Source organism: Sphaeramia orbicularis, chromosome 14 (assembly GCF_902148855.1).
Source record: "Sphaeramia orbicularis chromosome 14, fSphaOr1.1, whole genome shotgun sequence".
In the NCBI taxonomy this organism is placed as follows: Eukaryota; Metazoa; Chordata; class Actinopteri; order Kurtiformes; family Apogonidae; genus Sphaeramia; species Sphaeramia orbicularis.
In genome coordinates this window covers 45615088-45628188 of record NC_043970.1, presented here as the reverse complement: position 1 = coordinate 45628188, position 13101 = coordinate 45615088, and the positions used below count along the sequence as shown (strand labels likewise).

At 38.5% G+C, this 13101-nt stretch overlaps 1 protein-coding gene across 3 annotated transcripts in view; it reads left to right on the top strand.

Moving 5' to 3' along the window:
* The window catches only part of LOC115432711 (rho GTPase-activating protein 7), a 356226-nt gene that overhangs the window by 341217 nt on the left and 1908 nt on the right, over nt 1–13101 (top strand). For all 3 annotated transcript variants that reach the window (XR_003937231.1, XM_030153641.1, XM_030153642.1), the window contains exons 14-16: nt 2825–3064; nt 4394–4623; nt 8648–8821. Coding sequence is in view for 2 of the 3 variants with exons in the window: in XM_030153641.1 (XP_030009501.1) it covers nt 2825–3064; nt 4394–4623; nt 8648–8821 (644 nt within the window). In the remaining variant the exon portion in view is untranslated. The remainder of the gene's footprint in view (nt 1–2824; nt 3065–4393; nt 4624–8647; nt 8822–13101) is intronic.

Genomic DNA, 13101 nt, shown 5'->3' with positions numbered 1-13101 from the left:
TCTCATGGGCACCCCAAAATGTCCTCCCATCCCAAAATGCAAAGGCTATAGTATGTGCTCCAAAAAGAGTTATTTTGGACGTTTTTCCAAATACCATTCCAAAGTGCTCTCGGTGGTTGCTGAGGTCCAGATAAGTGTTCTGCGAAGTGTTTCAGGAGGTTTGTAACAATCGTCTCATGGGCACCCCAAAATGTCCTCTTGTGCTAAAATGCTAAGGCTATAGTATGTGCTCCAAAATGGGTCATGTTGGACTTTTTTAAAAATACTATGCTAAAACCCTCTAGGTGGTTGCTGAGGTCTAGATTATTTTTCTGCGAAGTGTTTCAGGATGTTTGTAACAGTTATCTCACGGGCACCACATAATGTCATCTTGTGCCAAAATGCTAAGGCTATAGTATGTGCTCCAAAATGAGTCATTTTGGACATTTTTTCAAATACCATTCTAAAACCCTCTAGATGGTTGCTGAGGTCTAGATAAGTGTTTTGTGAGGTGTTTCAGGATGTTTGTAACAATCGTCTCATGGGCACCCCAAAATGTCCTCTCGTGCCAAAATGCTAAGGCTATAGTATGTGCTCCAAAATGGGTCATTTTGGACGTTTTTTCAAATACCATTCTAAAGTGCGCTAGGTGGTTGCTGAGGTCTAGATGAGTGTTTTGTGAAGTGTTTCAGGATGTTTGTAACAATTATCTCACGGGCACCACATAATGTCATCTTGTGCCAAAATGCAAAGGCTATATAGTATGTGCTCCAAAATGAGTCATTTTGGACATATTCTCAGATACCATTCTAAAGTGCGCTAGGTGGTTGCTGAGGTCTAGATTATTTTTCTGCGAAGTGTTTCAGGATGTTTGTAACAATCGTTTCGTGGGCACCCCAAAATGTCCTCTTGTGCTAAAATGCTAAGGCTATAGTATTTACTCCAAAAAGGGTCATTTTGGACGTCAACAACCACCTAGAGCACTTTAGAATGGTTTTTGGAAAAATGTCCAAAATGACTCTTTTGGAACACATACTATATAGTCTTACTATACCTCCACCACATGGTTTTTGTGACCATCTGAAAAAGTTCCAGAACATCCTGAAAAACCTCAGAAATTGCTTACTGATTCCTTTGCAGTTATCCAAACCACCTTTAAATGGTTTGAGATACTTTTACTACCTTGTAAATTATTCGTGGTTTTTCATTTATGAAGGCATCATGTGGTTTCTACTTGATGGGTGTTACAAACATCTTAAAACACCTCACAGAACATTTATCAATTTTCCAACAACCACCTAAATCACTTTAGAATGGTATTTCAAAAAATGTCCAAAATGACTCATTTTGGAGCACTTACTATAGCCTTTGCATTTTGGCACAAGAGAACATTATGTGGTGCCCATCAAATGATTGTTACAAACATCCTGAAACATCTCACACATCACTTATCGAGACATAGAGGGTTTTAAAATGGAATTTGAAAAATTTCCAAAATAACTCTTTTTGGAACACATACTGTAATCTTACTATACATCCACCGGATGATGTCTGTGACCATCTATTCAAGTTTCAAAAACATCCAGAAAAACTTCAGAAATTACTTTCTGATGCCTTTGCACTCATCTATACCATGTTAAAGGCAAAAATGAGGCCTGGTCCAAAAAGGTACGTAGCTTTCAAGCCACATACTATAGTCTTAGTATTTGGGCATGTAAACAACATTATGACCCCATAATGTTGTCCACCTGAAGATTGTTACAAATATCGGGAAACACTTCATGGAACATTTATCTATGTCTAGAGCACTTCTGAATGGTATTTGAAAAAAATGTCCAGAACACCTTTTTAGGCCACATACTATATAGCCTTACTATACTTCCACTGGATGACGTTGGTGACCATCTCAAAAAGTACCAGAAAAATCCTGAAAAACCTAAGAACTTGCAGTTTTCTAAACAACTTTAAAAGCAAAAATGAGACCTGGTCCAAAAAGGTTGTTTTTGAACCACATACTACAGCCTTAGTATTTGGGCATGAGAAGAACATTATGTGGTTTCCACCTGAAAATTGTTACAAACATCCCAAAACTCTTATCTATGCCTCAGCAACCACCTAGAGCCCTTTAGAATGGTATTCGAAAAAATTTCCATAACGATTATTTTTGGGCCATATACATTATATTTTGGCCTTACCATACATCCACCCAATGATGTAGGTGACCATTGGAAAAAGTTCCAGAATCATCCTGAAAAACCTCAGACATTTCTTACTGATGCATTTTCAGTTATCTAAACCATTTTAAAGCCAAAATGAGACCTGGTCCAAAAAGGCTGTTTTCGAACCATATAGTTTAGTCTTAACTATAGCATGTGCTCCAAAAATTGTCATTTTGGATGTTTTTTTCAAATACCATTCAAAAGTGCTCTAGGTGGTTGCTGAGGCATAGATAAATGTTCAGTGAGGTGTTTCAGGATGTTTGAAATAATCTTCAGGTGGAAACCACATAATGTTTTTCAGATGCCCAAATACTAACATTATAGTATGTGATTCAAAAAACAACCTTTTCAGACCAGGACTCATTTTTTCTTTTAAACTGATTCAGATAACTGCAAAGGCATCAGTAAGCAATTTCTGAGGCTTTTCAGGATATTTCTGGAACCTTTTCAGAAGGTCACCTACATCATCTTTTCTCAAATACCATTTTGAAGTGTTCTAGGTAGTTTCTCTGGCATAGGTAAAATTTCTGTGAAGTTTTTCAGAATGTTTGTACCAACTGCTTGTTTCAGTTTTGTTTGTTAGGACTCGGACATGAATCTGTCTAATAATGACTCACTTTCTATAGCTCCCAGAATTTTGGCCCAGCCAGACTTTGAGCTCTACAGGCTCCATCGAGGACACCCATCCTGAGGAGGGAGGAGGCCCAGGGTCCCTCATTCCCCCCAGTGGAGGAGATGTGGACCAGCAGGAGAGAAGGATGAGGCTGGAGCAGAACACCCAGCACCTCCTGAAGGACTGTAGAGAGAAGAGTCGAGGCTGGGAGAGTCATCCTGCGCCGGAGCATGTGGAGCTGGCCTTTAAGAAGGTGATGGAGGCCACGGACCTGAGAAGGAGATGGGAGTTTAACAGTGGAAAGCTTTAGGACAAATGTTATTACAATGTAATACAGTTTAAGAAAAAAGGAAAATGTTCAGTTCAAATGGAAAATGACAAAAATTATTTCTGTAATAAAAAAGAACATTTTATTACTTCACCTCCCGACTCTGAAAGTAAACAAATACCTGTTAACTGATCCACTCTTTTCAATACATTGTCATTAGAAAGAAAAATAAAAAATAATGAAGGATTTTACATTCTAAAAAAATACTTTTGTCTCGTATATTTCTAATTTATGCACCACAATATAAGGAAACCTTACCCTGGTTGAAGGAAGGAAGGAAGAAAGAAAGAAAGAAAGAAAGCTAGATTCCTTACCCTGGTGGAAAGAAAGAAAGAAAGAAAGAAAGAAAGAAAGCTAGATTCCTCACCCTGGTTGAAAGAAAAAAAGAAAGAAAGAAAGAAAGCTAGATTCCTTACCCTGGAAGAAAGAAAGAAAGAAAGAAAGAGTCCTTACCCTAGTTGAAGGAAGGAAGAAAGAAAGAAAGATTCCTTAATCCAGTTGAAAGAAAGAAAGAAAGAGTCCTTACCCTAGTTGAAGAAAGAAAGAAAGAAAGAAAGAAAGAAAGAAAGAAAGAGTCCTTACCCTAGTTGAAGGAAGGAATAAAGTAAGAAAGATTCCTTAATCCAGTTGAAAGAAAGAAAGAGTCCTTACCCTAGTTGAAGAAAGAAAGAAAGAAAGAAAGAAAGAAAGAAAGCTCGATTCCTTACCCCGGTTGAAAGAAAGAAAGAGTCCTTACCCTAGTTGAAGGAAGAAAGAAAGAAAGAAAGAAAGATTCCTTACCCTGGTTGAAAGAAAGAAAGAAAGAGTCCTTACCCTAGTTGAAGGAAGGAAGGAAGGAAGGAAGGAAGAAAGGAAGAAAGAAAGAAAGAAAGAAAGAAAGAAAGAAAGAGTCCTTACCCTAGTTGAAGGAAGGAAGGAAGGAAGGAAGAAAGAAAGAAAGAAAGAAAGAAAGAAAGAAAGAAAGAAAGAAAGCTAGATTCCTTACCCTGGTTGAAAGAAAGAAAGAGTCCTTACCCTAGTTGAAGGAAGGAAGGAAGGAAGGAAGGAAGAAAGGAAGAAAGAAAGAAAGAAAGAAAGCTAGATTCCTTACCCTGGTTGAAAGAAAGAAAGAAAGAAAGAGTCCTTACCCTAGTTGAAGGAAGGAAGGAAGGAAGGAAGGAAGAAAGGAAGAAAGAAAGAAAGAAAGAAAGAAAGCTAGATTCCTTACCCTAGTTGAAAGAGTCCTCACCCTGCTTGTTGTTGTGTCCTCTCCAGGTGGACGATGGCTGTCCTCTGTGGATGTGGCGGGGCTCGGTGGAGGTGGACGCCCCCCAGAAGGAGCTCCTCCATCGGCTGCTCCGGGAGCAGCAGCTGTGGGAGGGAAACCTGCATCGGGCCGCCGTCATCCAGACTTTGTCCAAGGACACTGAAGTGTACCGCTACCTCCTCCAGGGTCAGGGCCACAGCCTGGGCTCCACGGCCCCCCAGGAGCACCTCCTGCTCAGGTAATGAGGCATGGCGAGCCCCAGGCTTCACAGGCCTCTGAGCTCCACTGGAGAGTCAAGGCCAAAACATCTGAGTCTGAGTCTGTGGACGTGTGGTTTTCACAGTTTAAATGAAGGGTTATTACAGTTACTTTGAAAAACTAACTAAAAGATAATCATTTTATCAGACATGAAAATAAAGACAGGTTTCAAAATGATAACGACTAAATAAAACTTAAAAACAAAAAAATGTCAACTTTGCAAAAAAAACTTAAAAAAACAAACAATATGAGGCAAAGGAAATCACTTTTTTTTTTAGTAAATGTTTAGTAAACATCGAACACATACGATTGATCAGCTGTTAGCTCCACCTCCCTTGATGTTCCAGTAAAATGCAAAATGATATCATGTGACATGAAGTGATAAGACTGAAATATTCCTGTTTCATCCATTATTGTAGCAATTTTAGAAAACACAAAACTCCACTTCCTCTACTGTGTTGCTTAAAGTTATGTGTAACGTAACCTACAGCACCACCTGCTGGTGATTTAATGCAGCCTAGATTATTTGTTCAAAACCAGTTTACAGAAACGTGCATAATTTGGAATTTCATTTTTGCCATTTCGCAGCTATTGAAATACTTTTAGGTTGTTTCTCTCAGTTAAAAATCTTCTGAAATATAAAAATTACGACGCAATACCAGCATGTTCCGATTACCCATGATTCTTGGTCCCCGGATCCAGGCCTGATGTGGTCTGATCCACCCTCAGCGTACCACGGCCACATCCACACCTAACAGCAGCTGTGAACAGGCCCCATTATACCCTCACTTTCCATTTTATTACACTTCTAGATAAAACTAATGCAGTATAACACAACAGCCCTGCAGTAAATCCTGCCTTCACGAGGATTATAATGTTCAGCTTTTATTGAATCTGGTTGAGAGAGGCGTTGATTTATTTTAATGTTCAATTTGGAGGCTGTTGGACTGAATGGCACGTACCGAGAGGTGTTCCTAATATTTTGTCCATCTTAAATATGTGAATTCAGGTTTGCAAAAAATTATATTAAACAGCACCACAAGGAAATCTTTAGGATTTATTCTGCAGGACTGTATTAGTTTAACCCTTTCATGCATAGTGGTCACAACAGTGGACAGTTACTCTCCAGCTGTTCTCTTGTATATTCATGGGTTTTGTTGTTTTTAGTTCCATATCAACCAACACAGTGGACACTTATGCATCATCTCATAAACTGCAATTCATACCATTATTGTAACTTTGCTGTTCTTGATTGGTTCTTGAGTGGAAATCAATTGTTAATATTTATTTTTTTGCATATTATCTCCTTGACGTGAGTAATAACTAGTATTAGAATATGTTAAAATGTGAGAAAACGTCAGATTAGCTGCATTAAACATGGTTTCATTTCACTGTTTTCATATCACTTTATGATACTGGGTTTTAAATACATGTTTCTTTGCTTCAAGAATAAAATTCATGGTGTAGCTGAGTGGACATTTTTGTAACTCCATGAAAAACAGGTAGATTTAGGAAAAAATTCAATCACATTGTTGTTTTTTTTCATGCCTAAAGAGGAATAAAAACACTCAGGAAAAAAATCTTGATTAAGGTTCTCATAATTCATGCATGAAAGGGTTAATCTAGATCTAACTTCTAATTTACCAAGTGTATTTTTAATTAATAATGATGTCAGATAAAGCTAGTTTTACCACTTACGGGATGTTTAACCCTTTCATGCATATTGGTCACTACAGTGGACATCTATTCTACATCTGTTCTCAAATATATGAATGGGTTTTGTTGTTTTAGTTTGATATGCGCTAACTCAATGGACACTTATGCATCATCCCATTAACTGACATTCATACCATTAGTATAACTTTGCTGTTCTTGATAAACCTGATCTGCAGTGACATGTTTGAGTGTAAATCAATTGCTAAAAAAAATTGCACATATTATAAAATGTGAGAAAACATCAGATTAGCTGCATTAAAAATGTTCTGATTTTGTATATCACTTTCTGATATTCAAAAATTAAACACATGGCAGCAGAGTGGACGTTTTTGGAACTCCACAAAAAAATTATGAAGGTAGATTTGTTTCTTTATTGCTTTAACTCTAAAAAATATTTTCATGAAAAAAAAAAAAATCTATTTAAAAATAAAAATTCACTTCAAAGAAAAAAAGTGTTCAAATGCAATTTTTTGGATCTTAATTTTTTTTTTTTTTTTTTTTATGTATTCAAACACTTTTTTTTAATTGAATTTTTTTTTTTAGTTTAAGCAATAAAGAAACAAATCTACCTTCATAAAAAAAAAACAGGTTTATTTAAAAAAAGAAAAAAAAAATCAATTGCATTGTGTTTTTCATGCCTAAAGAGGAATAAAAACACTCAGGAAAAAAATCTTGACTAAGGTTCTCATAATTCATGTATGAAAGGGTTAATCAGCTGTGACATATTAACCCTTTCATGCATAGTGGTCACTACAGTGGACAGCTGTTCAAAGGTGTTGTTCTCTTGTATATTCATGGATTTTGTTGGTTTATTTCCATATCAGCCAAAACAGTGGACACTTATGCATCATCCTATACACTGTAATTCACACCATCACTGTAAATATGCTGTTCTAGATAAACCTGATCTGCAGAAACATGTTTGAGTGTAAAAAAAAATTCTAATTGTTATTAGACTGTTATTAACTTTTTTTTCTTTTTTTTTTTAACAAAAAGGTTGGGTTTTTTTTTTCACAAATTATCTCCATGCAGGTATGTTAAAATGTGAGAAAACATCAGATTAGCAGTATTAATGTTTTTATTTCATAGTTTTTATGCAGTATATCAGTAAATACATGCTTCTTTGCTTCTAAAATTAAACGCATGGTGTCCAGCTGAGTGGATATTTTTGTAACGCCATAAAAAATAGGTTCATAAAAAAAATTCAATCACATTGTTTGTTTGTTTTTTCATGCCTAAAGAGGAATTAAAAACACCAAGGAATAAAAAATCTTGATTAAGCGTCTCATAATTAATGCATGAAAGGGTTAATACTTTTCTGTCCTTTTGTCTAGTTCATAATGTCTGTAAAATAATCTGTATATAGTACAAGTTTTTTTTTAGATTACAAATACAGTATGTGGGGTTTTTTTTATCACTTAAACAGAGATTATAAACATTAAAGATGCTATTATGTAATTTAATGGCTTTTTTATTGATGCATGTCTTGTCTATTTCATGTTAATGTATTCAATCTATCTGTAACACAAACAATATCTATACAATTAGCTTATTTCTTGATACTTGCCAAATCATTTTATTCTTCTTTTTATCGTAACATATTTTCAGTAGTTTGCTGACAATAAAGGAAACTATAAGATGAGACTAAAGGCTATTTTATCTTAGGTTTGTTGGTTTAGTCAAGTTCTAATGACCACACATATGCATGCCTCAGTCTCTGTTAAGATCCAATCTGGAAATGTGAAATAAAAACAAGCTTAAGGGTAAAAAAAAAAAGACAAGAAAAAAACAGCTTCCATAAACCAAAGTGCTTTATTTAATGTGACTTCCCTTTACACTTCACATGTTTTTAACCCTTTTGTTCAGACAATATGAAATTTACTGAATTAATTTTCTGATGTTTTATACCAGGTTTCATTCAACACATCACTGTCACATGTTTCTAGTTGTTTGTGTTGTTTCTTGTCATGGGGTCAAAAGGTTACACTACCTTTAGAACCCATTTAGTTCAGCTATTTTGCGTGTTTTAAGGCTGTATATTCTTGTTGGATCTAATAAAAGAGAGACTGAGAGATAAATGTGTTTGCTCATTTCAACCCTGAAAAACTAAAAGCTAAAAGTGGACTAAGACTTTCCTAAACTTTTTTACTTTTTATTGTATTTTGTAATTCCTTATAATTACTATTTTTAAGTAAAAAGTTGAATATGTCACTATTCGGACAGAAAAGCACACATTCATTTTCTAAAAACTGTTGCTGACCTGTTGGTGTGTGTCTCTTACTCTTCAGGACCTGGCAGATGGACCCATCCTCAGGACCCGTGTTCCTGTCCTCGGTCTCCACGGACCACCCTGAGGTTCTGCCGGAGGGGGTCAGGGTCCACGTCCACTCCTGCCTCTACCTGCTGGAGCCCACGGGAGCCAGGAAGACCCGCCTGACACACCTGTGCAGGACCGACACCAGGTACGGACCTGCGCTAGAAAAGAGGGATATGAAGGATAAACAAATGAGCTGCAGTGCATGATGGGTAAATTAACTAGGAAGGGGGAAATGCCAAAGACACCCATTCCTACTGAAGGAAAGAAAAGCAAAAAAAAGTTGTTTGTTCTCAGTAGTTGACAAAACAGTGACAGTAAAGTAAGTGGGGTAATATACTGCAAAGTACACTATATTGCCAAAAGTATTCACTCACCTGCCTTGACTCACATATGAATTTCAGTGACATCCCATTCCTAGTCTATGGGGTTCAATATGACGTGGGTCCACACTTTGCAGCTATAACACCTTCAACTCTTCTGGGAAGGCTGTCCACAAGGTTTAGGAGTGTGTTCATGGGAATTTTTGACCATTCTTCCAGAAGTGCATCTGTGAGGTCACACACTGATGTTGGACAGAAGGCCTGGCTCTCAGTCTGTGCTCTAATTCATCCCAAAGGTGTTCTATGGGGTTGAGGTCAGGACTCTGTGCAGGCCAGTCCAGTTCCTCCACACCAGACTCTGTCATCCATGTCTTTGTGGACCTTGCTTTGTGCACTGGTGCACAGTCATGTTGGAAGAGGAAGGGGCCAGCTCCAAACTGTTCCCACAAAGTTGGGAGCATGGAATTGTCCAAAATGTCTTGGTGTGCTGAAGCATTCCCAGTTCCTTTCACTGGAACTAAGGGGCCGAGCCCAGCTCCTGAAAAACAACCCCACACCATAATCCCCCCTCCACCAAACTTTACACTTGGCACAATGCGGTCCGACCAGTATCGTTCTCCCGGCGACCGCCAAACCCAGACCCGTCCATCAGATTGCCAGATGGAGAAGCGCGATTGGTCAGTCCAGAGAAGGCGCCTCCACTGCTCTAGAGTCCAGTGCCGGCATGCTTTACACCACTGCATCCGGCGCTTTGCATTGCACTTGGTGATGTATGGCTTGGATGCAGCTGCTCGGCCATGGAAACCCATTCCAGGAAGCTCTCTGCGCATTGTTCTTGAGCTAATCTGAAGGCCACATGAAGTTTGGAGGTCTGTAGTGATTGACTCTGCAGAAAGTTGGCGACCTCTTCGCACTATGCGCCTCAGCATCCGCTGACCCCGCTCCGTCAGTTTACATGGCCTACCACTTCGTGGCTGAGTTGCTGTCGTTCCCAAACACTTCCACTTTCTTATAACACAGCTGACAGTTGACTGTGGAATATTTAGGAGCCAGGAAATTTCACAACTGGATTTGTTGCACAGGTGGCATCCTATCACAGTTCCACGCTGGAATTCACTGAGCTCCTGAGAGCGACCCATTCTGTCACAAATGTTTGTAAAAGCAGTCTGCATGCCTAGGTGCTGGATTTTCTACTCCTGTGGCCATGGAAGTGACTGGAACACCTGATTCTGATTATTTGGATGGGTGAGCCAATACTTTTGGCAATATAGTGTATCAAATTATGGGAAATTACTTGTAATAATGTAAATATACAGTACATAAAATAAGAATTAAAGTTCAAACTTTAGCTTTTAAAGTTGGCAAAATAGTTCTTTTAGAAGTTAGAACTGAAAACGAAGGGCAAAAGTGAGCTGCAGAAACTGGAGACTTGGAGAGGATTTAAGGCGGTGAGAAGCCTATTAAAAGAAATATCTGGAGAGAGCGCTCAGTCCATCTGATCCGTCTTAATTGAGCCTTTCTATGTTTTTGACCTCTGCCAGCATCTATCTGCAGCACAATTACAAGCTCCCTGTAGGTGAGGATGAGGAGGAGGAGGAGGAGGAGCAGCCCTGCGCCTCATGATTCATGCCCTTTGAAACTGAGGTGCTGCACATTTACTGCTGCTTACATGATCAATTTGACTCTCGGCAGAGCATTAAACTACGTTCCGCGGGGACGAAAGTGACGCCAAGGTTATAATAGTATGGGATTTTTACCCCTGAAGGGGAGGCAAGGAGTATTGTTTTTGGTTCAGTTTGTTTGTTTGTTTGTTAATACTCTAGCAGCAAAACTATTGGTTTTATACGGTTTATAGATTGCCAGTGACCTAGAATAGATCGGATTACATTACTTTTTATTGGTATGCCCCCCTTGTGACCCCTGAACTAAAATGAGTTTAGATGTTAGTTCGACTGAGAGCAGGAGATATACATAAGTTAAATATAGATTGTTGAAATGTAGACACTGTTGACCTTGAGTTTGATCCTTCAAGGTCAAAGGTCATGGATCCAGATGAAAGTCCATATATGACTTCCTATCAGTGCTCAATAATAACTATACTGATATCTCTAACCATTTCCATGTTATAAACCATCAAAATACGGATCATTACAAATAAAGGCACATTAATAATATTTCAAAAAATTCGGCAAAAATTCCAAAACGAAATTTCTCAAAACTGTGAACAAACTTTGTAGACACTGTCCCAAAGAAGCTATGTATAAAATTTGAAATGAATCCAACTAGTAGTTTCATCAGAGATGTTTGGAAAAATTGCTAAAGAAGACGAAGACAACAACGACGATGAAGACAAAGATGATGAAGACAATGAAGACAACAACGATGACGAAGATGATGATGGACAAAGCGCCTTCACAATAGCCTGGGGAACTAAAAATGCTCTTTAATTCCACCATCACTGAAAAGCGTTGAGTTTACGTCTGGGATGGAACTGCCTCCGATGCTCCTGTTATGCAACAGTGATGGTGTGAGCAGGAAGTAAAAACCCCCAGAGGGACAAATGCTTCTACACAGCCCTCTTCTTGTCGTCCACTGGTCTGTAATTTCCTCTCATGACGCCGCTCCTTTTCTTTTGCTTATTTGCTCTGACATTAACTCTAAGTGCCTGTTAGCTTTGAGGCGGTTCCACAGATCCGCTCGGTGAAGGTCAGCAGGACAGTTGAGGCCTGTGAACAGATCCTATCGACGGCAGAGGAAATGAAAGACGTTCCAGACTCCATGTGTAACCGAGACAAACATCAGGGGAGTTTTGTTTGGGCTCAAGTCAAACTCAGTTATATTTGTTTGAACTTCTGGATTATTATCTTTATTGTGACTTTAGCTCATGAGGAGAATGTTCAACAAAGACAGGGATTCTTAAAGAGTACATTTTAGACCACAGGAGTCAAATATACGGCCCGTGGGCCAAAACTGGCCCACCAATGGGTCCAATCTGGCCTATGGGATGAATCTGTAAATGAAAAAATAAAGGAAGGTCCGCACAACCTGTGAGCTCCCAAACCATTCATTCAGTGACGTTTCAGGCCAAGGCCCTTCACCAGACTCTGGTGAGGGGCCTTGGCCCTAAACGTCACTGAATGAATGGTTTGGGAGCTCACAGGTTGTGCGGACCTTCCTTTATTTTTTCATAGTTAAATTTTTTGGGATCCTGCACACCTCCTATTTTGGATGTGCGTGTCATTTACCTTTTTTCATGAATTTATAAATGTAAAAAATGTCACTTAAAGCAGTGATATTTTGCTTTTTTTTAATGGAATTCTTCATTTTCAGACATTTCCCTGTGGTCTACATAAACTATAAATGTTCTGCTTGGGCCTGAATTCTTCATTAATTCAACTCCACAGGTCCATCTTCAACCCTATTTCTGAGAAATGACACCAGAAAGGTGGTTTGGAGCACTGGCCCTTTAAATGCACATGAGCCACTTCAGGCCCCGCCCCCTCTAGATTGTTGGCTGTGCTGCTCTGTCCCGTTCAACCAACAACTGAACATTTTAGGTAACGGGCTTGAAGTTTGGACATATTTTCAGTATGGACTACAACCGCTGCTGCTGACAAACAATTATGTCGAACTGGAGAAATGTTCATCTGAAGTCTGGACCTTATATGTGCAAATGTTGTGATGTAGCTAGTTATAAAACGTAACAAATTAAGAAGAAATTAAAATGGGTTGTAGAAATCCACTCAATTTTTGCTGGAATGAATATAAAGATAGCTTCACAGCACCTGGAGGGTTCAAATTCAAACTTTTGGAACTATTAGCGTCCAAATACACAAATAAATGAACCACAGACTAATAAAAGTGGGTTTAGCAAAAAATGAACCCTCAATCATTTCAGTTCAGGTTCCACGTACAGACCAGTTCCATGTCAAGTGGCTCAGATCAGCAACGTACTATTATAACAACCTATAAGCACCTTCCAATTTGCTGCAGCTAATGATTGGAACGCACTACAAACCACTGTCAAACTCACTGTCCCCACATCTCTCACTGTTTTTAAGCAAAACCTGCAACAAATTTTAGCTGACTGTTGCACCTGTTGAGT